Raw genomic sequence first — 24,757 nt, 5'->3', positions numbered from 1 at the left:
TTTAAGTACTATTTTGTGTAGTTTTCCAGTATCTGATCAATTTAAGGCCCCTTTCTGAATTATTTATCTGAATCTGTATTCAATTAAACCACAAAAATAGACACGAGAGGAACGTTGTAAAAAGGCAAGAATCAATTCTGCTTCATATTCCCTTTTCTTTGTACCCAGTCAGCAGCATTAAGGTTTATCATAACTAGGAAGCAGCAGTATACCTCTCTCACATCTGGTCTTACTTAGAGTTAGCAGAACAGCTTTAAAAACTTAGCAGGCATCCCTTTTTTTTGTTTGTTTGTTTTTTGTTTTTCCATTATTGAGAATAAAAAGAGCAATGAAATATACTTGGGGTTTTAAGACAAGAAGCCAGAACAAAAATGCTTCTCATCACTTCTTCTATGTCCTAAGAATTACCCTGGTTAAGATCTCAGAGAAGATAAAGATAGAAGGGAAACTTCAACTAATACACAATGTTTTAAGGGAATTAAAATTACCCACCTTTCTTCTTAGTTAATATTAACACATCCAATAAATCTGCCTCTGTCTGTCTCTTTGCTACAGGACTATGAAAGAACTAATTATTACAGTCGTAAAAAGTATTAAACTGCTAATATTTCAGAGGTTGGGTAGAGTTCAAGAAATAATATGGTTTTCTCATAATTTCTGGACACGAAGCATTTTTAATGCAAATTTTAAACACTGCAGCAACTATCTCATAACCTCAGCAAGCATTAATGACCTGGCCATTTTATAATGCACCAAGAGCAGAAGGTGAGCTATTTATTTCCCACAGTCCCCAGGACATCATCACAATTAGGGTCATGCTGCCCACAACACTTGAGCTGTAGAAATGAGCCCAGGGTATATATATATATATATGTATATATATGTGATTTGTGTTTCCAGAAGAATGCAGGAAGAAATATACATATTTGTTTCAACCTTCTATTCCCAAGCTAATTTCCTTTTACAAATCAGCTCTAGAAATTGATCTGCTCTTTCCATTATACATAAATGCTTGTCAGTTTACTATTATTCATTACTATAATGCTTAGAAATGTATCCAAACAATGCTGTGGGTAACAGTGGCACTCTTTAACTGAATTACCTTTTTTTAAGTTTCTTTTTTGCAATCTCTTGTCTTAGCTCAATACACAAAAAAAGAAATAAATGACATTAAGAATGTATGCTATTCTCTGAATGCCTGTGTTCATACTATGTCTAGTTTTTTTCGAATACTGTAGATTAAAACATGAGTTTACAACTTCCTTTATGCTCTGTACATTCACTGAAACGTATTTATGGATAACAGCCAATAGAAAATAGACTACTTGAAAATGTACACAACATAAATAAATGCTGTGTTTCATTTGCCTAACTTGACAAGTCAACTTTGACAACCAATAAACAAAAAAAAAAATCAAAAACAATTTTGAAGTCATATCCCACAAAACTCTAGGATTATCTACAACTGGTAAGCATGCTTCAAGGAAAAAGAAAAAGAAAGCATTCCATCTTTTTAATGAGATTTAAAAAGCATTTTAAAACATGATGGCTCATATGCTTCAATTTAGTAACGAGTTACCTGACCCATTACCCAGAATATGCTCCATCCCATGGCATACATACAAAACTGAGTAACAAATTTGGAGTACTTTAACAGTTTCCCTGTCACATAACAAGCAGCTTTCACAAACCATACAGTCTCTTCCAATCAAGTTAGAAGACAAGACTCAGCAGCAAGCACATGTGATGCATTAGAAAAATAAACAGGAGACAAAGCAGAAGAAAGAATCCAAAAATGAAGGCACACATTAAGTCTGAAAATTGGAAACTCATTTTCTATATTACTGTGCCCCACTGCAATAATGGTAACTGCAACTGAGCAGCACTCAAACTTACTGTAGAAGGTATACGACTGCTTCTAATCAACAGAAACAAATACATACATCCCACCATCACAATTCTGCAATCCTATTTAGAAACCACAAGAAGAAAATCTAAGTTTATGAAAACTAATGCTGTGCTCCACTTTCTCTGAAGGCAGCAAAGCCCTACAAGTTGATCACTTCTTGGGAGGTAGCTGACATTTTACTTCAAAACAAAGAATATTACATTTATATGGAATTATGCAATGATTTCATTCTGAAAATAAACACCTGGCTGTAACATTCTGCGGCTTGTCCTTCCAGACTTAAAATGTATTTTTAAGTCTAAAAGACTGCTGATGTCACGGATGTTTTCTGTTAGATGGTTCACCTGAAAGTTTGACACGCCGCTTAAATTAGAAAACAATTGTCTTATGGAAACATCTTGATCCTCAAATGCACTCCAACAATAAAGAATTTAACAGACACGTCATTGATCACAATTTAAAAAGAAAACATGAGCTTACTTGTTGATTTGCTGCCAAGGTATACAACATAAAGCAATTAACTGTTTAGAAAAACATTACAAACTTCTGATTACCTGCACCAAAGCTCAGAAAAAAGCAAAGAACTGAAAAGATTTTATCTATACACTGGACAACTCCGTATATACTTGTATAAAGATTTTTAACAGGGAAGAGGTATTGTGTGCAGTTTATAAAAGTTGCAGTGGTTACTCACCCAACACAGTACTCAATGATCTTTCACTTTTTTATGTGTATGATAAAAAGGTCAACAGTATTACCAGAGCAAAATACTGTCCTCATCTAATCACTTTGCCACTGCAGACAAATGTGTTGGCCATGGTCTATCCAACAGCAAACCATTTCCCTTCTCTCCCTCCATTCCATTTTATTTATTTATTTTTAAACTCATATTGCCAGTGAAACTTACGGTCAGTTGCTAGCTTGCTTCCGCTGGCCTATCAAGTAAAAAAGCTGCTTTCTGATGTTTGGATGGCAGATATGGTCAACAAGTTCACTGAAAAAACTTCCCACAGAACACACTCACTAACAGTATTTTGGTGTCTTAAATAAATTTCATAACTATGAAATCAAAGAAAGCACTGCTTCTTTCATCTACAATGTATCACAGATACGGAATCACAGAGGTTGGAAAAGACCTCTGAGATCATCTAATCCAACCCTCAGAACAGTTTTGCAAAGCAATGAATCAATTACATTTCAAATTATGCTAATTTAAGGAAAACTTATTAGCTTAGCCTTACATGACTGCCTCTTGTTCTACATTAACTTTAATATAAATCCATAAGACATATGAAAGAAGCTGTTCAGCCTTCTGACCTACTTACTCATACTAGCAACAGTGCTAATACTTACGATGCTGTTCAGTTATCCAGATCAGAGAATGGGTTTTGTTGGTGGTTAATCTCATCACAAGAAATATGATTTCATTCATGATAGCTCCCTGACCTTACTCATCACACAGCAATATAAATAACACTGACACCCACAACACCCTGCAGAAAGCAGGACAGGGCTTAGTTGAGATTAAAGGAACTGCTAACTACAAATAAAGTACTTATGGCAAAGGAAAGAAAAAAGAAGGTGCAACTAAACTCCATTTTCTTCACTCCTTCCTCATCCCCCAGCCTCACTAAACAATCCAATCCTTGTGTGTTCACTTAAGGCGCACGCATATAGAGACATCTATGTTCACAGCCAGGTTCAGAAGTGCTGCGATTAAGGCTTGCTCTTCCACAGATACACAAGAACAGCACCTACAAGAATGGTTACCCTTCAAAGCTATTTTAGTCACTTTTTAGTTAGTGATCAGACATCCAAACAGGATACAGGCTAACTGCACTGTACAGTCCTTATAAGCACTCTGGAAAGTAAATATTGTTGATCTTTCATTATTGGTGAGTAAAGAGTTCAGACAATTCACACAATCTATTAAAGACAAGTGAAGCTCACTCACTTAAGAGAATTTAGAACACGTGAAGTTTCTCAGCTCTCATCACCATCCGCTAATTTTACTGTCATCAGCTTTGTGTTGTCACAAACCAATTAACTGAATTTAAAAAAGGCTTAGAAAACAACAATTTTTTTTCCACATAAGCGGTTGCTTCTATTTTAAATATAATTTTCTACGTAGCCAAGAATACAACTCCTAATATATATCATCAATAAAAACGTTGAATCTAGGTTTGAGATTTCTGCCTCCACCTTTGTCCTTTACACCATATACCAAATAAATAGAAGACAAGACAGGAGACACCTACAATAGGCTGGTGACTACAATCTGAGCACCTCATGTTTAGGCATATCCAATAAGACACTGTTTCATTGCCCCTTGTTTGACCTTTGTTATGGAAACAGTTCCAGCTTTGTCAAAACAAAATAAACAAAACCTGTGATGAACTGAGGACAAACACTTTAACATGTGCCACTGGTGAGGTATTTCCTAAGTCCCCAGGCCATACCCTCTGGTTAGCAGAGATTTAAAAGACTTGCTACAATCTGACAGCAATGATAAGACTAAAGAATATTAAAAAATATTTTAAAATATTTTTTAAAAAGTAATAGTTCTTACTTTTTTTCTTCCTTCTATGAAGAAAATCCATCAGCACCTTGTCTCCTCCGTTTACAGTACAGCTGCACAAGGTTACTAGAAAGTCAATTACCTGCTGAAACTTCAGTGTAACATACACCGATTTGCAACTACAATTAAGCAGATCTACACCCTGGTGCTTTGACTACCTATAGATACAGCTGGAATTTCACATATCCCCGTTTATGGAGATGCACAATGCAGTCAAGGAGATAAAACAGAGCAATGCTGTTCAAACCACTGAAAGTTTTCCCTCAGTAATACATCCATTTGCATTTCACTGCTTATCTCATACAAATGTTTACGTTCTGGTTATTCCTACTGTTACACAGCCAATACATTTCAATTGAATTTTTTGACAGTTTATTACATCTTTAATAACTCTCACTCCTCTGAATTCTCTCCCATCAACCCTACCCCCTTCCTGATGTACAGCATTCAAAACTACAGCAAAACTTTGGCTAAAGTATTAGAGGTACAAAGTAGAGTGGCAGAAGAATTACCACATGCCCTCCAGATGACACTCCTGGCTCATCAACCCAGTATAACTTTCGCAGCGCGATGGTGATTCACTCACATTCTGTTTGCAAAAGCCTTGACTTCTTGATGCAGGATTACGACCTAGCAAACTACCACGTCCCATCCTATACTACGCATTTCTTCTTAATGTTATGCACATAACTCACTGCAATTAGTATGAAGTCTAATCACGTCCTCAAGTCATATTTGGATTGACAAACGTTTTGCAGACCTCTAACAAAAACAACATTTAAAACTCAGCATCAGGCACAAGTCCTGAAAGGGACCTGAAGGATCTCAGATAAATATTCTTCCAGTTAGGACAACTAATAACTCCTCACCTTCCTTTACAGCTTGAACAACTCTATACAAATTCCCTGAGATCATGTTTCTACAATTTCTTTATCAGAAAAAACATTGGAAAAAATAAAACCCACAAACATATGATAGCATGCCAAAGCCTTATAAAACCGATCTACAACACAGATAGCACTGTTACACCTTACATACACCTTACAAAAGCAAATCTGAGTGCCTGATGAAACAAAGTTTTCCTAAGCCTTGTCAGTATTTCATAATTTGTTCAGCTGGTTGCTTAATTGTAGGCTTTGAAAACAAACAAACAAAAAGTTCAAGAAGATACTTTTATGTAGTTTGTTTTTTTGTTTTTGTTTTTGTTTTTTAAATACAGATCAGGAAGATAATGAAGACATCTTTCTGCTTTCCCTCCATCTAATCTGTTCTGTGTAATGCATCTGATAGCTCCAACACTAATTTGCGTGAATGATACCTAACTTGCCTGAAGTTATTCTCTGAATAACTTGTGTCCTTCATCTAGCTTTGCTTTTGCTATATGTCTGTGCATTGATTTAGCTTTCAGTGAATACTCAAAAACCAGCAGCAATACATACTTGGATCTTGGTGAATTCTGTTGTGTAACACGCTAGGCCTTATTTCTCATACTAACTTACAGATTATTTCTTCAATACTTCTGCAAGATTACAGTTGCATCATTTTATGCCTTGATGTTTTCATTTTTGTTCCTACACACTCACTCTTGGTAATTTCATTTGAATTGTGCTGTATGCTTGCTTGCTTCCTCTTTCAAATGCATTGATGAGTTTTCTTGGAAACTGACCTTTGCTTTCCCTCCTCATCTGACATACTGCCCTCCTTTTTTCAAATGCTCATACATTTACATGCTACGTACACATTTACATTTTAACTTCTGGATGCTATGGGTGTTAACCTTCCATCCCAGGTATCATACACACATTAAAAAAACATATTTGGACTCCTAAAAGAGTAAGAAAACATTATCTAGAATAATACATACATTTGCAGTCTGCTGAATGTGAACAAGCAGAACTATTTCAGAGTAAATTGAAGAACTGAAGGTATGTTCTTTTGAATGTGACACCAAACTAACAGAGAAGCTCAGCACGGCAGCCCTCACCTGGCTGAGAAGCCAAGAAGCTGCCTTTGAAATTAAGTACAGCATTTCAGTGCTACACCCTAAGTTCGACCCTTTAACTAACACAAAATGTTTGAACTTCTTTAGAGACCCAACTTCACACCTTAGGGAGCGGGAGAAATGAGCGTGTAAGAACAGTAAGTAATAAAACTGAAGAGAAATAATTCTAAGAAAGGACCCCGGCAGTCACGCAGACTAAAAGAATTAACATGCGACGAACAACCAGCTTTGGGCCAAACCTAGGAGCAAGGCCGCCAAAAAGCACTCGTGCTTCGGACCTCCGGAGCCCAAGGCAGCAGCGCCCAGCCGCGCAGCCCCACCTCCACGGCCTCCCGTTCAACGTGCGGAAGGACGGAACTGCTCCCTTCGTCCCGCATCACCTCCCCGGCCTCGCAGCCCCACACACCGGCCGGCAGCACCGGTCCGGTCCAACGAGGTAGCGCGGCTCCGGCCCACCGAGGCTCCCTGCTGCCCAAGCAGCGGCAGGCCGGCCGCAGCCCAGCACTCACCCAGCAGCTCCTGGGTGCCGTGCAGGAGCCTCCAGCCTCCCCGGGCGGGCAGGGCCAGCCCAGCGCCCGGCACGGGCCGCCCGCCTCGCAGCAGCCTCAGCACCCCGGCGCCGCCGCTCCGCCACCAGGAGGCCGCCATCTTGCCTCGCCCTCGCCGCCGGCGGGGGCTGCCCGTAGCGCTGCCTGACGGCGGGCGTCCGGGGTTACGGCCCGCTCTGCGCGGGGAGCGCCGGGCAGGCAGCGCCGCGGCACGCCTCCCGGCGGCAGGACCCAGCGCGCGACCGGCGCCATGGCTGCCGCGGGCGGTCACGGCCTCCAGCTCGCCGACGGCCGCGACGCGGCGCAGGTAACGAGGGGGCGGCCGTGCCACCGCGCGACGTACGGCTGTGAGGGCCGGCTGCGGTAGCGGCGCTTGGTCCAGAACGAGCCAGGCTTCAGGCCTTGAAAGACGTGTCCTAAAAGAAAAGACAGTCCGCTTGTAATTGAAGTCATAAATAACACCGTCGTGCTGAAGTATGACTGTAACCCGTTCAAACCGAGTTTCGGAGTTTACATTGTTAGTTTTCTGATAGCTTTTAATGTATCGCTTTTTTTTTTTTTTTTTTTAATTTTTATTTTTAGGATAAGTTACATCCAAGAAATCTTATCCCAGAACTTTGTAGGCTGTTCTATGGTTTAGGCTGGGTAACGGGAACTGGTGGAGGAATCAGCCTGAAACATGGGTAAGTAAAGCAAAGTAACTAAGAGCAACAAACTGTACGGCCTTTAAAGGTCCTTTCCGACTCAGATCATTCCGTGAGCTTTGCAGAGAAGGGCTGGCTGCAATTGGTGAGGGCAGTTCTGTTCTGTGGCAGATGTTTGAAAGTCAAAAACGACTGAAGAAGATAGAAGGGGAAATGAACGCTACTGCAGATTTAAAGCAAAGAAGGGAAGATGTCTGGCTTGAATTAATCATTAAGGTTCTTTCAAAGGAGAAAGAGATACAAGTTAAGACAGTATCTTATTTTTATCCTTTTTCTGTCTTTAAGGTAAACCACTTGCTTTTAAGGAACGATTCATTTTCCCCTTTTCATTCCTTTGACTGTGAATCTAGATTAGATTACACAAAGCTTTCAATGATAAAATGAGATTAATCCCACCCTGGATGTGTCGCAGACAAGCATTTCCTTCAATAAAGAAAGTACTGTTCTACTGAGATTTCTAAGAAGTTGTTATTGACATAATTAAAGCGGCACATGCAACAGCAAAACAATTTTTGGTGTATATCTGAGAAGCATCACTTTGCTTTTTTACTGTTTATTACTCCTATTTATACTTTCAAAACTTCTAATGGAAACAGAACCCCTGCTAGTGGCTGCTGAAGAAAAAAGAGAAACCTTCACTCTGCAAAATACCTTTCAGTGTCTGCTGCTGCACCATCAACTTAAAAGTTACTGATCTCTCATTTTTCTGACATACAATTATATGCAGTGTATGTCAAAAAAAGAAACAACACAGCTATTACTTTTCACATATATAATATTTATCTGAAATAAAAGCTCCAAACACCAATATTTGTGATTTTCTAATTGCTTTGTGCAAGTCACTTCACTTCCCTGCATAGTTTTGCAAACAAAGCAGCAATAAATAATCAAAGGAGTAACAATAGGATTGATTCTTGGTTTTAAAGTTCTTCATTTGTAGAAGATCTTTATAACACTAATTTCTTACCAGCAGCTGAATATAGGCTGTTTTCTCTGTTGTTTCTATGTAATTCTTGTTCATTTTGACAAGACACATGGCTTCAACAGAGAATACACTGATGTAGTAGTACAGTTTTCTTCAACAGTTCTATCACTTTGTAGCTCAGACTACATTTGTAGTACAAATGTACATAGGTACATTTGAGTAGCTTCCAATACATCTTACATGGTAGGAATAGTAATCCAATTGATTGTACTCGTTTTTATAGCTGCATTAGTGTTAGGTATGTTTCAGAATGAACCGCCACGAGGCAAAGAGCGAGTAGACTAGCCTAGCATCATTCCATAGGAACAACTGAAGTTCTAGCAGCTAGTTTTATCTTACGTCCTGATCAACATTACTGACTGCACTGTTCATTGGAACTACTTAGGGTGAAGATGCCAAGATATGGGATAGCATTATTAAAATTGGTTCTAGAATTCTTTGTCAGGTGTCCTATGTTTCACTTCTTCTGAAAGATAAATTTCTAGACCAGAGAAAAATATTTAAACATCTCAAGCGTCTCAAGAGATACACCTGTAACTTGACTAATTACTCACTAGATGTCTCTGTGCTCCTGAATTTAAAGCATTGCTCCTTAAACCAAAGAGTGATTAAGTACAAGATAGCAATCTGATTTTCTTTGTTGTTACTGAGAATGTTTTAGTTGCCACCTAAGATTATTTAAATTTAAATCAATATTTTTATGGATTTTGATCATGTAAACATTCGAAGAAAAGATACACTTCTATTTGAATTTGTCACTTAATTGCACTGACTGATATTTTTTAATCAATGCAAATGAACACACAAATGCATTTTGTAGCTATATGTAGATTAGGCAGTTAGAACAAAAATGAAAGTATTTACATTGTATAATACAAGAGACAGTTGATACTGTTTATAGGTAGTCTGTGGATTTTTAAGTAGCAGTTTTGCCACAGGACAGTATCTGCTTGCAATTTGTTTTGTTCTCCTTGTTTTTTTTTCTTCAGACTTCCTGGGGCTGAGTTTGAGATTATTACAGGGGAAGGTTTTGTGTTTCCCTTTACAGAGAAATCAAGGTTGCATTTTCTGCATCTATTTTGAATCTCTTGTCAAGTTGAAAACACTGTTTGAGATCCCTTTAAGCTAGAGATTTGATATGCTCTTATACATTAAATGCATCTGCATTTAAAAAAACAAAACAAAACAAAAGCAAAACACCACCCCGTCGACCTGTGACTACATATATGGAAGAGTGATAAATTTATTATCACAGTTTAGATTTGCTATTTCTTTTCCAGTGAATCTAGAGCTCTAATGCTCATGCTGTTAGAAAGACGTGTTTTTTAATAGTTTTACCTATCTTCAAATTTTCTTAGGAATGAAATCTATATTGCTCCTTCAGGAGTCCAGAAGGAAAGAATACAGGTATGTTTAACTTTATTTCTACCTTAGAGCTTATCTTCAGATGGGTAAAACTACCTATGCTTAGTGTTTTATTTTTCCTTATATAAAGTTAGGCTTACAAATCTGTGGTCTGCATTCCTGAAATAACTGAATTTCTCCTCTTAAGTACTCAGCTACCAAAGCAAGCCTGTGGCCAGCATGGCTTAAAGCAAGGATGATTGAAAGTTACCCTAGATCAGCTTTTTTCTTTTTCAAGATTAAATGGCTTTTTATCTATCTGAGTACAGTTTCAAGTTACTGTAGTACACACATATTACGCTTTAACACCTCTTTTCTGTTTCTTGTCGTTTTAATGATTGGAAATCTTTCTCTTGGTCTTCTCAGTAAATAGATGGGCTTTCTCCAAGAAAAGGTGATGTTGCTATTTTATGCCTTTCCTTTCCTGGAACAGCAAAAACCCTAAAATATAAGTGGAGGGGAAAGTGGTAAATGATAACTATTTTATGACAATAGGAAAAATTGTTTTACAGCTTTGAGGGGAAATACAAGGAGACGTGAAAGGAATCTTTTTGCTGATAGAAACTTGAAGTTTTGCACAGTGCTTGCTAGCAACATTAGCAAATAAGACAGGAAAAGGCATAATATGGCAAGGCTGTGATGTTTTGCTCTTTTCTGACAACAGAAGTGGATTGAGCATAATGGGTAAACTCTCTTGCAACTGTATTTTCTGTTAATTTTTTTAATGAGACAGTTTTATTTCTACCGTGGACAGGAAAGTAACATTTCTGGAAAGCTAATTTTTTTTTTTTTTTTTTTTTTTGGTAAGTTACTACTTTTTCTCCTGAGCTTTTGATGGTCTGTATTTAGATATAAGCCATCTCCTTTCTTAGAAAATTTTTGTTTTAGTACTCCTTGGCAGCAGTACTGAAAGGCAGTACCAAATGTTCATCTACCATACACAGTAATGATAATCAGTGTTAGTGGATAGAATAAACATAGCATCTTACAGCATTTTTACGAAGCTGAAATTGCATTCTATATTAAATATGTTGTGTTTCTGTATGTATGTATCTCCTTAGAAGGAAAATAAAGCTGTTCAGGTCATCACAGGTAAAAAATAATTTCTCTGATACAGCCAGAAGATATGTTTGTTTGTGACATGAATGAGCAGGACATCAGTGGTCCTCCAGCACACAAGAAACTAAAGAAAAGCCAGTGCACACCTCTTTTTATGAATGCCTACACTATGAGAGGTATGTAGCAAATCTTTTTGCTTTACTATTGACTGAAACGCTGTATATACATTGTCAATAAAATTAAAATTCAGTACTTGATTCTTTAAACATAAAAGTCACAGTGAAAAAGATATGAGCCTGTGCAATAAATAAATTTGTGCAGGCACACATGCAATGGAATGTAATCCATAGTAACACCTGTAAGCCTCTTCTACAGCTTCTTACGTAGCTACACCTGAGATCATCTTTTCGGCACTGATTTTTAGCCCAGTCTATTAGTAGTTTGTTGGAGGGAATGGGAAGTCTTTGACATGGCTATTGTCAAAGGTTCTAAATTATTAAGTGAAAGAAATATGAAGCTTTTCTTTAGCTTGTAATCACAGTGCAGTTTCCAGTTGAGCATCCGTTTCCTTTTCTGGTGTCAGAGATGTTAAAGAAGGCTCATTTCTTTCAATTCCTTGATATGTTTAGGTAGCAACACGGCTTGCAGTCCCACTTGGGAAAAGCTTTTGGAGGTACTTGAGCTGTAAATGATCTGTACGCCTGGACTGAGTGGAATGTCTGTAGATGGACAGTAATAGAGATCTTTTTCTATTGTGGAAGATTTACAAGTGTTACTTTAAAAAGGATTTAAGGAGACTCATCTAGTCTTCCTGCCTATGTAAACTTGCCTATGTACCTGAGGAAAATTCATATTTTTGGCAACACTGCAGCCACGTTAGTAAAATTAATTACAATTATTTAATATCTTTCCATCATGGTACAAGAAGATAACTCTGTTTTTTCAGAGAATCAATGGATAATTGAGAAATACTGCTTGCATAAAGTAGAAGTATTTAACTTCTATGAATAAGTTTGGGAAGTCTTCAGAATCATGGATTTCTGATAAAATTATTAGAGTGTTTTTGTTTTTATAGCACATAAAAAAAAACCTATACAAGGAGTGCTTCTCCTTGCTTTTGTGCAAATGGTTTTTCTCCTGGAATTTGTCACTAAGTAGAAGTTGACACTGCTGTCCTAAAACAATCCATAATTATCCTTTATAGATGAGCAATTATTTCTTACCTTTATTTAGGCTGCTGTGCATTTTTTCTTCTGATACAGTAGATCACCATTTGCTAAGATGCCTAGCCAAAGAAAATGAATCAAATACAGTAATTTTTTTTTCTTAATAAATGCCTTTCAAAAATTTTAAAACATATATATATATATATTCTTTTTCTCTTCTTAGGAGCAGGTGCAGTGATACATACTCATTCCAAGGCTGCTGTTATGGCTACCCTTCTTTACCCAGGGAGTGAGTTCACTATTACCCATCAGGAGATGATAAAAGGAATCCAGAAGTGTTCTTCAGGAGGCTATTACCGGTACATTTTTAAGAGCAGAGATGTGCTATTTGATTGCTTGTTTGCAGCAAAATAGATGATAAGTAATTTGAGTTATGTATGTTCAAGTATATAATATAAAGTATTATGAGTAGTAACAAGGCCTCTGGAATAAATCAATCATTGGCTTCCCCTACGAAGGTCTCAAGCCTATAGAAGAGATCTGAGATAAAATCTTGCCGAGTCAAACTTACTGTGGTCCACTGAACTGTAGAAACAAACTAAATAAAGAGCCAGGTCTTGACAGATATCTCAAGAACAGAGTTGTTAACACATCTATACAATGTTAAACTGAAACTGTAGCCAGCCAACATTAGGCTGAATTGATAAAGTGCAACTGTGTTTGGGTGGACTTCACAAATCATTGCCTGTTCTAGTTTAGGGCAAGTTAAGAGACTTGAGGATTTCAGATTTTACTTGACAGACTTTGAAAGAAAAATCAGAATAAAGAGCTCATTAAAGATAATGTTATTACTTTCCAAGGATGAGCTCTGAGGTAAGTGCTGAGTTATTCCAAATTATGTGTGATGGCTTGTTTTGAGGACTCCACCCACAGTGCTGAATTGAGACCAGCGAACAACTTTTATATAATATGTGACAATTAGATGAAAAATTGAAATGCTAAATTCTTTCCACTTTTTGATGTAAATTTTTGTAAATAACAATTGCCCTTTGGCAAGGGAGCAAACAATGTGTTTCGCATGTGATTTTGTACCTGGACATATTTTATTAGGAGTTTTGGTTGACTTGCCAGCTTTACCTTCTTGTTAGCATTAGCATTTGTATTTTTCATGTGGCAGAACTTCCTAGTAAAAACATCCCTTATACTGGAACTGTCTAACACTGGTTTGGAAAAAAGCAACAACAACTTCCTTTTTTTGGATTTGCATCGTGAATTTCCAAAATTCCTGTATGTTAGTCAGGAAACACTGTATTTATTGCATTCTGTATCTACAAATTGTCCTATGTCATCCTGCTGTCAGAAAAAATAAAAAAATCAAAGCTCCAGATTACATGTTTGCTAAGTACATATTCATCCATCCAAGATCCAAGATTCCATTGCCTTGTCTCACACCAGACTGCACACTGAATTCAGAAGAAATTCTGGAAGCTATCTGTTACAGGTAGGATAATCAGAAGTATTTCCTGGCCTAAATACGATCCCTGAATGCTAGAACAATTTTACTTTTGGCTTCTGTAGAATTAAATCTGTAGTAAACAGCTTTCAAAATCTCAGACTGTCTCGAAGTATTTTATATGAACTTTTGCCTCAATGCAGGCTCCTTATGTTTCAGTAAAATATTTTTTTATCTCTATAGTTTAACTGTCAGAATCTTCTGTGGGTTTTATAGCTAATAATTCTTACCAAAAAAAAAAGGTTATAATTAGAAATCAATTTGTGATGTTTATACTTGCTTCCAAACTACTGTCTGAGTACAAAGTAGAAACTAGGAAAACAATCCCTTAGTTGAAATGTCCTCACTGGTAGCATGCACTCCAAATCTAAATTTAATGACTAGAATATATGAGAGATAAAGTAAACCTACAAACACTTAATTTGCTTTCCTCACTAAATTTATACACTTCTTTGGGAAAAGCATCAGCATTGAAAACTGTGAGACATGAGACCTCTACATTTTGTAAATATTTAATATGAGGTACAGGCTATAGTAATTCTACCATTGCTTCCCCTCTGTGTTTTTTATAAGTTCTGCTAGCATCCACTCTTGAAATATCAACGAGATCTCAATGATAAATCCGAATGTGAACTGGGGACTTATTAAAAACTATTTAAACAAGTTTCTGCCAGTGTTAATTAAGGTTCAAACAATGCCAAATATCCCAATCTCCTTCACAAGAAACTCTTAGGCAAGTTCCACTGAGTAACATGCATCATCTTGTCTTTGGAACAGGGGTTCTCAGGCTCTCTTAAGATCACATGTAGCCCACCAACCACTCTATCAGAGAAGAATTTATTTTTCATGTGTTGACACTAACTTTCTATTTATATGCCTTAGAAGGACAATCTTTTTTCCAGAGGCTTTTTGGACTACCTAAATTCAATTTTTTTCTGCTCTCTCCAGCAAACAGTTTTGTTTCCTTCTTTTGATTCTTTTGAATAATTTAATCTGAGATCAAGCTGGTAGGCGATGCCAATACAGGATGAAGAAAGTCTGAAAAAGTTGCAAAGGGACCTAACTACAAAGTGATGATACGTGAACAAACAACTATATCTAATACATTAAAGTCTTATTTTCTTTTTGTGCCTCAAGTGTGGTTCAGATACTGCCAGCAGGTCATGAAAGTGGGATACATTCCTGAATTCTTTTACTGCAGTGTGACTCACAAGAGAAGAGCTTAAAAACCTCTAGTGCTGAGAATCTAATACCTTTATGCAAACGAGAAGCTCTTTCTAATGGAAGAGTTGAGGTATAAGATAGATCACTCTTCCAAACATTTCATTTCGTGTTTAAAATATATTTAAATCTATTTTTCTCTTAGATATGATGATACACTGGTGGTTCCCATTATTGAGAATACACCAGAAGAGAAGGATCTCAAGGAAAGAATGGCAAAAGCAATGGAAGAATACCCAGATTCCTGTGCTGTTTTGGTCAGACGTCATGGAGTTTATGTATGGGGAGAAACATGGGAAAAAGCCAAAACAATGTGAGTACAATTAAGGAATATGGTATATTTTGCCATTATACCTCAAAATTTGATTGGCTCTGCTGTTCTGTTTATCTCTGACCATTGTCAGTGATTCAGAATATTCATAAACTTTTGGCCTCATTGAATTTATGGTTTCACTAGGTTCATCCATGATTTCACTGTTTGATTTTTCTTTCCAAACTATTCTGAATGATAGAATTCACAACATTTTCCTTTCACACGGACAACTAGGAAACCTTAAGACATTCTCTGGTTGTATATGACACCTGCCAATACTGTTCATACAGTCTTCTCTAGTCCATTTTTTTTTTGGTTGGGGAGGAGGTATGGGGGCACTAAAAATTACATTCTTCATTTGCTGCTGAAAGTGCAACACATCAGGATCGTGTAGCTGAAATGCTGGGCACTGGGGTGTCCTTGCTGACATTTCATACAGCTGCGATGGAAATAAATGATAACAGCTATCCAGTCAGACTGACACATTGATGATGTACAGCTCAAGGAAGATAACTATTATCATAAAAAGCAGTAAGACTTGAATGTATTGAACCTAACTTTACTGTTCACCTATTTTTCCTTTTAATTCTAGGTGTGAATGTTACGACTACCTATTTGATATTGCAGTGCAGATGAAGCAGCATGGGCTAGATCCTTCAAAACATCCAGCGGGAGAAAATGGGATCTTGTGAATGACAGCAATATTCAGGTGCGAGTTTATCTGTAGAAATTATCTGTTTGCAGGGAAAGGCTATAGATAACACCATCTGTTCAGTCTGCTTTCCCACTCAATTACCAGAACAGAAAACTTCAGTACTCTTCCTGCTCTGTTACCAATGTAGTTGTGTCTACACCCAAAATCATGCTTTCTTACCATCCAGTGCACTGAAAGGATATATATTAATTATGTCCTGTGCCTATTTTAACACTTAGGTACAGCTCAGAATGCAATTGCCTTTTAAAACCAAGGTAGATCAAGCATTATCAGAACGAAAACAGTGAAAGAAACGGACCTCATCCTAATATGCTAATTTTTACAGAGATGTCTGAACACATGCTTCTGTTCCTCAGCTTGCAGTATGCAGTATTCTTATTTCACTCTTTTCGTAGTGGTGCTACTTATTTGGTGTAGTTTTCTGCTCTTGAGCAGAAATTACTTGTTGCAATTTGAATAAGCTGAATTAATTAATATTACATTTACACCAAGTGATGCTAACTGTGAATTTCTTTTTTCTAATGCAGCAATGATCAATGTTTTCAAGGTTTTCATAACTAGTATTTTTAAGTAAAAGAATGTATGTAATATGATCAGGCAGTATTTTATGTTGAAGGAGAAGGCACTCTGAAACAATTGACACACAAGGTTTTCAAAGTACAGTAGGGCAAAACACAGTGGTATCACAATATTTCAGAGTTTGGCATCCCTCTTCTTGTAAATCTAAGCAAGTTTAAAGATACTGCTACTGAGATTATACAGGAGTCCCTGGACCAAAGTAGTGGTCTGAACAGAAAGGGCTAACCTGTTACACAGAGTTGGCCCATCAGATAATTCTCTCCACCCACTGTGTTTGCATCAGAAGAGATGAAAAATGAGTGCTTAGGCAGTGTGAGCATAAAACAGCCACGTACTCAGAGCACTAGCTGTTATGCCCACGCCAGAGGAGGAAGCAGTGGGACAGAACGCTTACTGTCAAATGAGTCCTTGTGCGAACAGATATTTGGAGCGCTGCCACTGCATGCAGGGACATCTGCCTACCACACCTGCACAGAGCTACCCCATGGCCTCTGAGAAAAGTTCTAAAATTGCTCTTCAGCAGAATTAATCTTCCTTTGCCCATTTCTTATGACTAAATACCTAATTTAAGAGTATACAATCATTAATGTTGGAAAAGAGTGCTAAGATCGCCTAGTCCAATCTTTGGCCTATCACCACCATGATCATTAAACCACGTAAATCTTTGTTTATGTCTTGTTTTCCCTACACAGGTTTCTTCTTATGTGATCATGGGAGTTCCAGTTTCCACCTCGCACTGTTGAAGCCAGAAGGGGGTGCTCTTGTATTCAGCTGAATTAACAGATGTTGGCAGCCAATTTTGACCAGACGTATCAAAGAAGAAAAAGAGTTAAAACAAAGAGATCCTGCACAATCATTGCTGTTTATGAGTACTGGCAAAAGCTACTTTAGGAGGAATGAAAATTCACATTCAAAGAGCTACAGAGAACTAATGCGACATATTGTTTGCGTGATTTAAAAATTAGTGTTTTAACAAATTTGCATTTGCTGATCCTGCTCTACTGCTGCATCGTTTGACTTGTTCTAGATCTCAATTTCTGAAAGATAAAGCAGTCCTTATTGGTTGGAAAGATATGAGGACCTCCCCTTAATTAAAAGTTATGTTTAAAATGATTGCTTAAACTACTGATTAATTTATGCTACATTAATTTCTGTGAAATTAAGCTTGTAGCATATACATTTTTAAGTCATATGTTAATTGTTATTCTGCGTAGGAAAATCACATAATTTTGTAGCATGCATTTGGAAGTTGTTACCGAGACATTCCTCCAGGTCTTACCTATTTTTTACCTCTTAAAATTCAGTCACTTTCAATGCAATTGTTTAAAACAGTTTTTTTAATGAACTGCTATAAGCCAGACTCATGTCAGTTTACTCAAACAGCTCATTAAAATTTAGTTTTATATGTTTATATGTCTTAGTGTCTTTATTTCAAAACCTCCTGGAATAGCCCCACTAGCATCAAAGCCACAACTGACCAACTTTCTGAGTACTGAGATTCTCATCCCAAGGAAGAACACCAATTGACAACTTACATTGCCAGAAAGGAGAGGTCTTGTTTTCCCTTCTGTTTTCTGCTAGGGGCCATACATTCCCACCATTTTCCTTGCATCATCTTTGGCACTTGTTTGAGCTTCTGTGAGGTGAATTAACTCATTAACCTAAGAGAAACTACTGCAGGGGGTAAAATGAAAATAATTATATTGTTTCCTAATCAGCCACTGTTAAAAAGTTAACTCAGAGGTGGGTTCAGGGTGCCAGAGCTGGGGCAAAAGAGGACATAACTAAAATCAGAGATGGAGAAGACTCTATTTGATGAGCATAACTATGCAGACTTACTATTCGTGGAAAGTTATTTGGCTAAACCAAGAAGTCAGGAAGAAACTTGGATTTTTTACCCTATTCAGAGCATTGGCTTTCTTTAGTTGTGTACATCAACCACTGATCTTAAGGCAACATACACTGATGGTTCTTCTATTTACTGGTAATAGCGTTATGCTAAATTCACGCAAAAAATATCCTGTTTTGTCTTGGTGGATATTTATGTGCCCATCTAACAGTCTAATGCTGGGCTCCAGCAAAACTCATTTTCAGTAAGGCATCATGTTATAAGACAAGTGCCTGCTGATGAGAGCCGACCCATGTTGGGCAACAGCTGATTCTAGACAGTAAAATGTGTTTACTTGTGCACTGGTGTAGTCAACAGAGCTGTTGCTGCTATGCTGCCAGTGTGTCATCAACAACTTGTCTCGTGTTTCCATGTCTTTGTGGCAACTGCAGCCTATCTTTCTGTGCAGGGCACAAGAGAGCACATTCAGCATCTGCTGCTAACAGACAAAGAGCAACTATCTTTGAAAAGGGATCAAGACCTGAAGTGATGAAGACTTCCCCTTGACTGGAATGAGATATTGTAGGGAACAATTTGCCACAGGAAGCTTGGCAACTACTTATCTACCAGCAAAATTTATCCTCACCTTGCTGGGAGGCTTCAGGTTTTCTCAACAGGAAATCACAAATCTTTGCACTCAAATTTGGTAACTCAGTTACTGACTTAAGAACTTTTAATAGGAATTTTCATATAGCTTAGATAGCCTCCCCTCTACTCCCTGCCTGATGATTGGGCTGTGAGACTAATCTTTGCCACTATATTCTTACATCAAAGAATTAACCAGGTTTCTTTTTTTTTTTTTTTTTTTGGGTGTCCTCACATGTTAGGAACCAGAATAGCACTGCCTGTTTTGTATTTCATGCTATTTAGTTTATCTTCTGAACTCACCTTCTAAATGCTTGTTCTCCCCAACTCTTAAAATTTACAACAAGCAGTGGAGTTATGCTGACAGATCAGCAGATTTTGTTATGAAAAGTTTATTTTTCAGCAGTTACATACGTTTGCACTTCCCTAGTGGAACTGGAGGTGTACCTGCAGTGAGTGACCTTGAAATCCCTGGGGGAGGATGACTAATTCTGAAATGCTGGTTAGCACTGAGTAACTGAAGGTTGTTGATTAGTTTTATTGATACATTTTTGACAGTTAACAATTTTTATTATTAGATACATTTTATTATTAGATTATTTGTCAGTGGTAAATACTTTGCTTTGCAGTGACCAATTACACATTCTGTGATTGTATGTAGATTGCAGCAAGAAACTGGCTGGAAAACCTGGGTGATTTTTATTGAGACCTATTGATGTGACAAACCACCTGGTGAAGCCTGGTTGCTGTCTATTGATTGTGACCTCTGATTCCTTCTTTAAACCGAGGTTTCTGCAAAAAGTGAATTCCTGCAGTATTCTTGAAGTTCTCATAATACAGCATAACAATATCATTCCATAATACTGATGTTCTGTAAGGATAAAGATTGTTTAAGTTCTGGTCTGCATGTTTAATAATGACAAACTACAATGGAACATTCAAGGAGAGCTTTTTTTTTTCTTGCCAAATATGTTCCTCTGGGGTCACATGATAATTACAAATATTCACTTGCTCATCTGAATACAATTTGTAATACTACAGCGTTTGTGAAATTTGTGAAATTGTTTGTACACATTTTCTGTAAGTGATGCTCTTTTATAGATGATTTTGAGATATTCAAAATCCCATTCATTCAGTGATAAAGAAATGAGCTACATACACTCTTCCCATGCCTGTGTGTGAATCCTTTAACAAAGAAAATGATAATTTGACAATGTTGGTGGCTTCACAAGCCTGTGAAACAATTACTCTTCCCCAAAGTGTTCAGAAAGCTCTTACTGTCCACTTCTATTATGCAAAAGAAAAATATTAACATTTCCTAAGTCATTTATAGCTTCCAATTCACATCATTTTCTGATGTGAACTGTAGATAAATAGCCAGTTAGATGTTTATATGTTCACAACGAATTGTTGATCACCATCAACGCTGATTATCTGGCTTCAATATCACCAGAGAAGATTATGTAAAATTCCATAAATCCCACTTCAAGAGGATCATCGAAAACAGTAATCAAGTTCCAGTATTTCCCAATAAAATAATTTCCTATGTAACATCTTACTTGCTTTCCAAGAAGGAAATGAAGTTGTGGAATGCAGCACCTAGTAATATCAAGTGATAAAGCTATAACTTATATTGACAAAACTGCAAGTCCTCTACAGTGCCATAATGCCTCGACAACACCATCCTATTTCCTGTAACTCTGAAATCATCATTTAAATATTAACAACTGGAAATCCTACTGATTAGTAGAACAATACAACTAGATTGATATCCTTCCTCTAAATTCCTTGCTGCTATTTGGCAAATACATATCTAATAATTTTTTGCAATCCAACCATCCACCTACCACCAATGAAGACGACAAGAAAGTGGCAAATAAACCTGGAGCAGTTTATCTATTTTTCCGTTCTTTGATATAGAAACAATCAATATATAGTTTGATATCAACACCTGCTAGTTTCAAAATTCTAAAAAAAAAAATAGGAAAGAAAAAAAAATACCAAAACCCTGTGAGCTGTTGTAAGTTACAGAATCAGTACTGAAGGGAATTATTGCTCATATACTTTACACATTCACATGTGAGTTAAAGAAATTAGGAGAAAGCTTCCTTTTTGAAGCTGATTTGGAACTCCCTTTTCTTACAAGAGGAGGTAATTTTATTTTCTTTTTCTAAACATAAGGTGAAATAAAACTGTGACCTACAGACCCACGCAGTGCACAAGTACTGGCTCATGCTACGCTTTTATAACAGGGGTGCCTATGGCTGAGCTTTCATAGAAATTAATCAAAGCTTTCATAAAAGTCAGAATGTTTCCCTGCTTGCTTTTGTTTTACATCAGCATTGTGCCTTGGTGATTGGTGATTCCTTAAGCCTAATGTTGCACCAGAAGTGTGCTATCTGATGTGTTTTTTAAAAGAGAAAGCATGAGTCCTTGTGTCCTAAAAAAATAATAATAAAAAAATTTAAAAAATAAAAAAAAAAAACAAAGAAGGAAGAAAAAGACTTTCTGATACTTATGCTGTCGGCACACAAGAGTTTACATTAGATGGTAAATAAAATCGTACTGTTTTTCAGCTGATATCATTAGCACAGGGACCTGTTTCTGCTAAATTTGAATGGTAGTGGCTCAGCACACTGGCTGCATCACTGAAAAATTATTCTGGAGGTGAAACTCCCAGTGAAACCATGACAGCTGGCTGTTTCTTAGGATTTTATTCTACTAATATTTTGAACTGAGTTTGTTCTTAAATTCTTGAACTTTTCTATGTTCACTTCAGACTTTCTCATGTCTGTTGGGTTTTACTAGAGCTCAGTCAGAAAAAAAGTAGTGACGCGCTAGTCTGCATTACTAAGAATGGACTGAACATGTTTGACTAGATGATATTTAATGGAAAATCACAGAAATTATATTGCCTGAACAGCATTTGCAAACACCCACTCACTCTACACTTACGTATGTGTGTTGTTTTGTTTTGTTTTACTCTAAGATACTGTGCTACTGTACTAGCAAGTTTCTCCCATCTTGACAGATAAAATTACAGAGTTTAATCTCCAGAAACTAGCTCAACAAGAATTTATTTAAATAGCTGGGCATAAATTCTCGCTCCTAAATGAGCCTCAGATTAGCTCCAATTTCTCTAATGGTAATTTCTGATAATTACAAACAGAATACACTGGATATAGAAGAAAGAAGAGGTCTTAAATTTAAAGCAAAGAGCTGGAAGTCTAGATTCTGTGGCTGATTCAAGTGTTACCTTAAGGTCATGCCTTGAACAGTTCACTTTGATGGGAGTTTCAAAAGAGCGTGAATGAATCAGATACTACCCTAAATCCCACTGCAGAACTAGGTGCGAAATTTCATCATGCTCCCCTGGAACTCCCAGGACTTCACTGTTTTTGCTTCTGATCAGGGGATAAAACTTGAATGTTCTGCATGGACAGCAGATGCCTAATGAGTATTTCTTCCATAAAAAGGAAGAATCTCTATTATTGGAAGCATTTTAAGAGAAAGTTTGCCTCAAATAACAACCTCATGTAGATTTACAAAAACAAGAAGGACAGAACTGATCTTTGCTGCTTACTCAGATATATTTTAATTAATTCCTCCCCTCCTGAAGGATACCAGCCATTTGCTTTTCCAGATCTCATTCCCATTCCTTAATCTTTATTCTCCAGAGAAAGCGGATTATCCTCATGGTCCCCATTTTTTATGCTTTGTCACATGTGCATGCCTTCAGTTTTAATCCTGCTTTTCTAACAGATTTTTCTCCCTCACTTCTCTTTCCGTGCCCTCTTTGAAACGGAATGTAAGCTTAATACTATTTGCATTCTGGTTGAACTTTCAAACCCAGCAATATTTCAGTGCCAGGCAGAGAACAGCTCAGCTTTGCCCTGGTTCATCTGCCACATCTCTGACACAGAATAGCTTAGGTTGGAGGGACCTTAAAAATTGTATGGTTCCAAATCCCCTGCCCAAGAATGTTCTGTTGTTTGCATGCTTACTGGATGTTGGTACTGAAAGGGTTAACGTGCCTTTTGTACCTCAGACACAGTAGGATTTTGCAAGCAAATGTCTCCTGGTTGCAAGAGCATACGAGCAAGTAGGAGACTAATTTCCTGTTAAGGAGTCGCTACATTAAAAGGATATTTGCATAATCATAGACTAAGATAATGTAGGGAAAACCCCAGAGATCACTCTGATGCCAGGATTAAGCCAAGCCCAACATGTAATTTATTTGAATGCATGAAAACTGCTTCTTATCATCCGCTTCTATCTCAAGTCCCCAAGCACTTTAGTTGGCAGCAGCAGGCTCTCACTCCTCCTGGCTAATTCATTATCCTCAACAACTTTTAAAAGGGTTATTTTAAGTTTAACTTAACAGTCCCTGCAACTTAATTCATACAATAAAAAAATTACTCTTTTTATGACCTGTGTCACACGTTCAAAATCAGGCTACCGCATCTTCTTGGGTCGTCATTTCATTTAATGCCCTCGCCTTCAGGTTATGGCAACTTCTGAAATATCACACGCATAACAAAAATAAAGGTCCGGACTACACCTATGAAAAACATAGCCAAAAACAATGAGATTTCATAATGCAGGCTTTTTTTTTCGGCTTGTATATAAATAAAGGAGCGTCCACGTAGGAGTTCAACAGAATGCCCTAAAGAGCAAGTACATCAGCAATTAAAAATCAAGGAATTTAAATGTTTCTGAACAGATTAATACTTCTCCAGGGCTGGTTGTTCCATTTTACATCCAGTTGTATGCTTTATTTTTCTATTTAAAGAATCTCGTTACCAAAATTGTACTTTTTTACTTCATAATTCCCCTGCGTAATCTTGCTTAGAGGCTCTCAAGTTGCTGTAAAGAGGCCTGAAAGACTGTAATTTTTTTTTAATTTTTTTTTTTTTTACCCAAGTTGGATGATAAAATTATATGAACCCTAAAGATCAGTTGCCAGTAAAAAAAAAAAAAACAACAAACAGAAACAGGAAAATTAAAGGAAAAAAAAGAAGAGACAAGAAGGGCCATTGCTGTGCCTGCCTGCCAGGGCTAAAATGAAAGGGGATACAAAGAAATGTGAGGAGAAAAGAGGCAGCTGCTGTTTCTGAAAAGCAACAAGGGGAGCAGCTCCATGGCATTTCAGTGCTTCAAGCCTCGAGCCACAGCATATGAGGGGAATCTTTCAAACAAAGCGAGGGAAAGACAACCATTATGATAACAAATGATTTAGTTAATTGTAGTAAAGACAAGAGGAGAATATAATTACGGCCTCAGACACCTAAATAAGAAAGCATTTAGTAGCAATAGGAGCAACATTAGCAGAAGAGAATCATTATACGAACAGGAGGATCTCCACTGTTTATTGCAAGCGCAGCACTAATAAAATGCCTTCCTGTAGTAGGAGAGAGCACCATGTTTTACTACACGTCAGCAACAATTAAAGCAGTAAAATCCCAGTAGCCTGAAAGTAGTCCAATAGTATTAATCCAAAAAGTTCACACATTAAGATTTGAAATTTCTCATGCTTAATAAGTAGGACTGCTACATATGAAAGAAAATCTGGACATCTTAAGTAGTTA

The 24,757-nt window shown here is 37.2% G+C and overlaps 2 protein-coding genes and 1 long non-coding RNA gene across 5 annotated transcripts in view; 1 reads left to right on the top strand and 2 right to left on the bottom strand.

The window, feature by feature from the left end:
- Positions 1–7,183, bottom strand: part of PDHX (pyruvate dehydrogenase complex component X) — a 43,094-nt gene extending 35,911 nt beyond the window's left edge. Inside the window, exon 1 of one of the 2 annotated variants that reach the window (XM_031593335.2) lies at positions 6,999–7,183. In XM_031593335.2, coding sequence (XP_031449195.2) covers positions 6,999–7,137 — 139 coding nt within the window. In that variant the 5' untranslated portion in view covers positions 7,138–7,183. Of the gene's footprint in view, positions 1–6,809; positions 6,974–6,998 lie in introns of those variants that run through there. The other variant, XM_090140774.1, reaches the window with a different exon arrangement.
- A 41-nt stretch (positions 7,184–7,224) lies between these two features.
- APIP (APAF1 interacting protein) lies at positions 7,225–18,109 on the top strand. Of its 2 annotated transcripts, XM_090140775.1 has the most exons (9): positions 7,225–7,344; positions 7,620–7,720; positions 10,085–10,133; positions 11,248–11,365; positions 12,579–12,714; positions 13,779–13,856; positions 15,235–15,402; positions 15,995–16,111; positions 17,389–18,109. In XM_090140775.1, the coding sequence occupies exons 1-8, from the start codon at positions 7,288–7,290 to the stop codon at positions 16,092–16,094; spliced, it is 807 nt and encodes a 268-aa protein (XP_089996901.1). In that variant the 5' UTR covers positions 7,225–7,287; the 3' UTR covers positions 16,095–16,111; positions 17,389–18,109. The 2 variants fall into 2 exon arrangements, with proteins under 2 accessions (XP_089996901.1, XP_031449196.1); XM_031593336.2 differs by lacking the exon at positions 13,779–13,856.
- Positions 7,286–24,757, bottom strand: part of LOC149917789 (uncharacterized) — a 38,346-nt gene continuing 20,874 nt past the window's right edge. The window contains exons 3-4 of the long non-coding RNA XR_016466811.1: positions 12,413–12,474; positions 7,286–7,453 (exon numbers count right to left, since the gene is read on the bottom strand). This is a non-coding gene — a long non-coding RNA (uncharacterized LOC149917789). The remainder of the gene's footprint in view (positions 7,454–12,412; positions 12,475–24,757) is intronic.

Source organism: Phasianus colchicus, chromosome 5 (genome assembly GCF_987193195.1).
Source record: "Phasianus colchicus chromosome 5, bPhaCol1.hap1.1, whole genome shotgun sequence".
Classification (NCBI taxonomy): Eukaryota; Metazoa; Chordata; class Aves; order Galliformes; family Phasianidae; genus Phasianus; species Phasianus colchicus.
Note: the sequence above shows the minus strand (reverse complement) of the source record. Positions and strands in the feature narration are given on the sequence as shown.